Source organism: Macrobrachium nipponense, chromosome 9, assembly GCF_015104395.2.
Source record: "Macrobrachium nipponense isolate FS-2020 chromosome 9, ASM1510439v2, whole genome shotgun sequence".
Taxonomy (NCBI): domain Eukaryota; kingdom Metazoa; phylum Arthropoda; class Malacostraca; order Decapoda; family Palaemonidae; genus Macrobrachium; species Macrobrachium nipponense.
Window position 1 is genome coordinate 109,063,444 of NC_061110.1, and position 387 is coordinate 109,063,830.

General features: G+C 37.5%; 1 protein-coding gene across 1 annotated transcript in view; it reads right to left on the reverse strand.

The window, feature by feature from the left end:
- Window positions 1-164, reverse strand: part of LOC135217938 (uncharacterized) — a 768-nt gene extending 604 nt beyond the window's left edge. Inside the window, exon 1 of the mRNA XM_064254040.1 lies at window positions 123-164. Coding sequence (XP_064110110.1) covers window positions 123-125 — 3 coding nt within the window. The 5' untranslated portion in view covers window positions 126-164. The remainder of the gene's footprint in view (window positions 1-122) is intronic.
- Between the last annotated feature and the right edge of the window lie 223 nt (window positions 165-387).

Genomic DNA, 387 nt, shown 5'->3' on the forward strand with positions numbered 1-387 from the left:
TACAAATTATAGTTGGATCAGTTAGTTAGTTAGTTAGACTAGTGTACATTCGTTAGATATGTTACCAGAGTAAGTATTAACGTAGAAATTACTAGATTATACAAATGTAGTCTCTCTCTTACCATGATGTGTTCGGAGACTCTCTTGAGTTAAGATTGTGCCTCTGTTTGGGATCTTGTGGCTTTATATACACAGCTCGTACCGATTCTCTAATGTGCGAAGGCCAGCATCAGCAGGTTTTTCTTTTTTCTCCTGCCCTTGGTAAATATATGGTGCATGTAAGAGTCTGAGACATTATTTTACGATTCATTCAAAACATATACTTAGAGAGAGAGAGAGAGAGAGAGAGAGAGAGAGAGAGAGAGAGAGAGAGAGAGATGAATGATT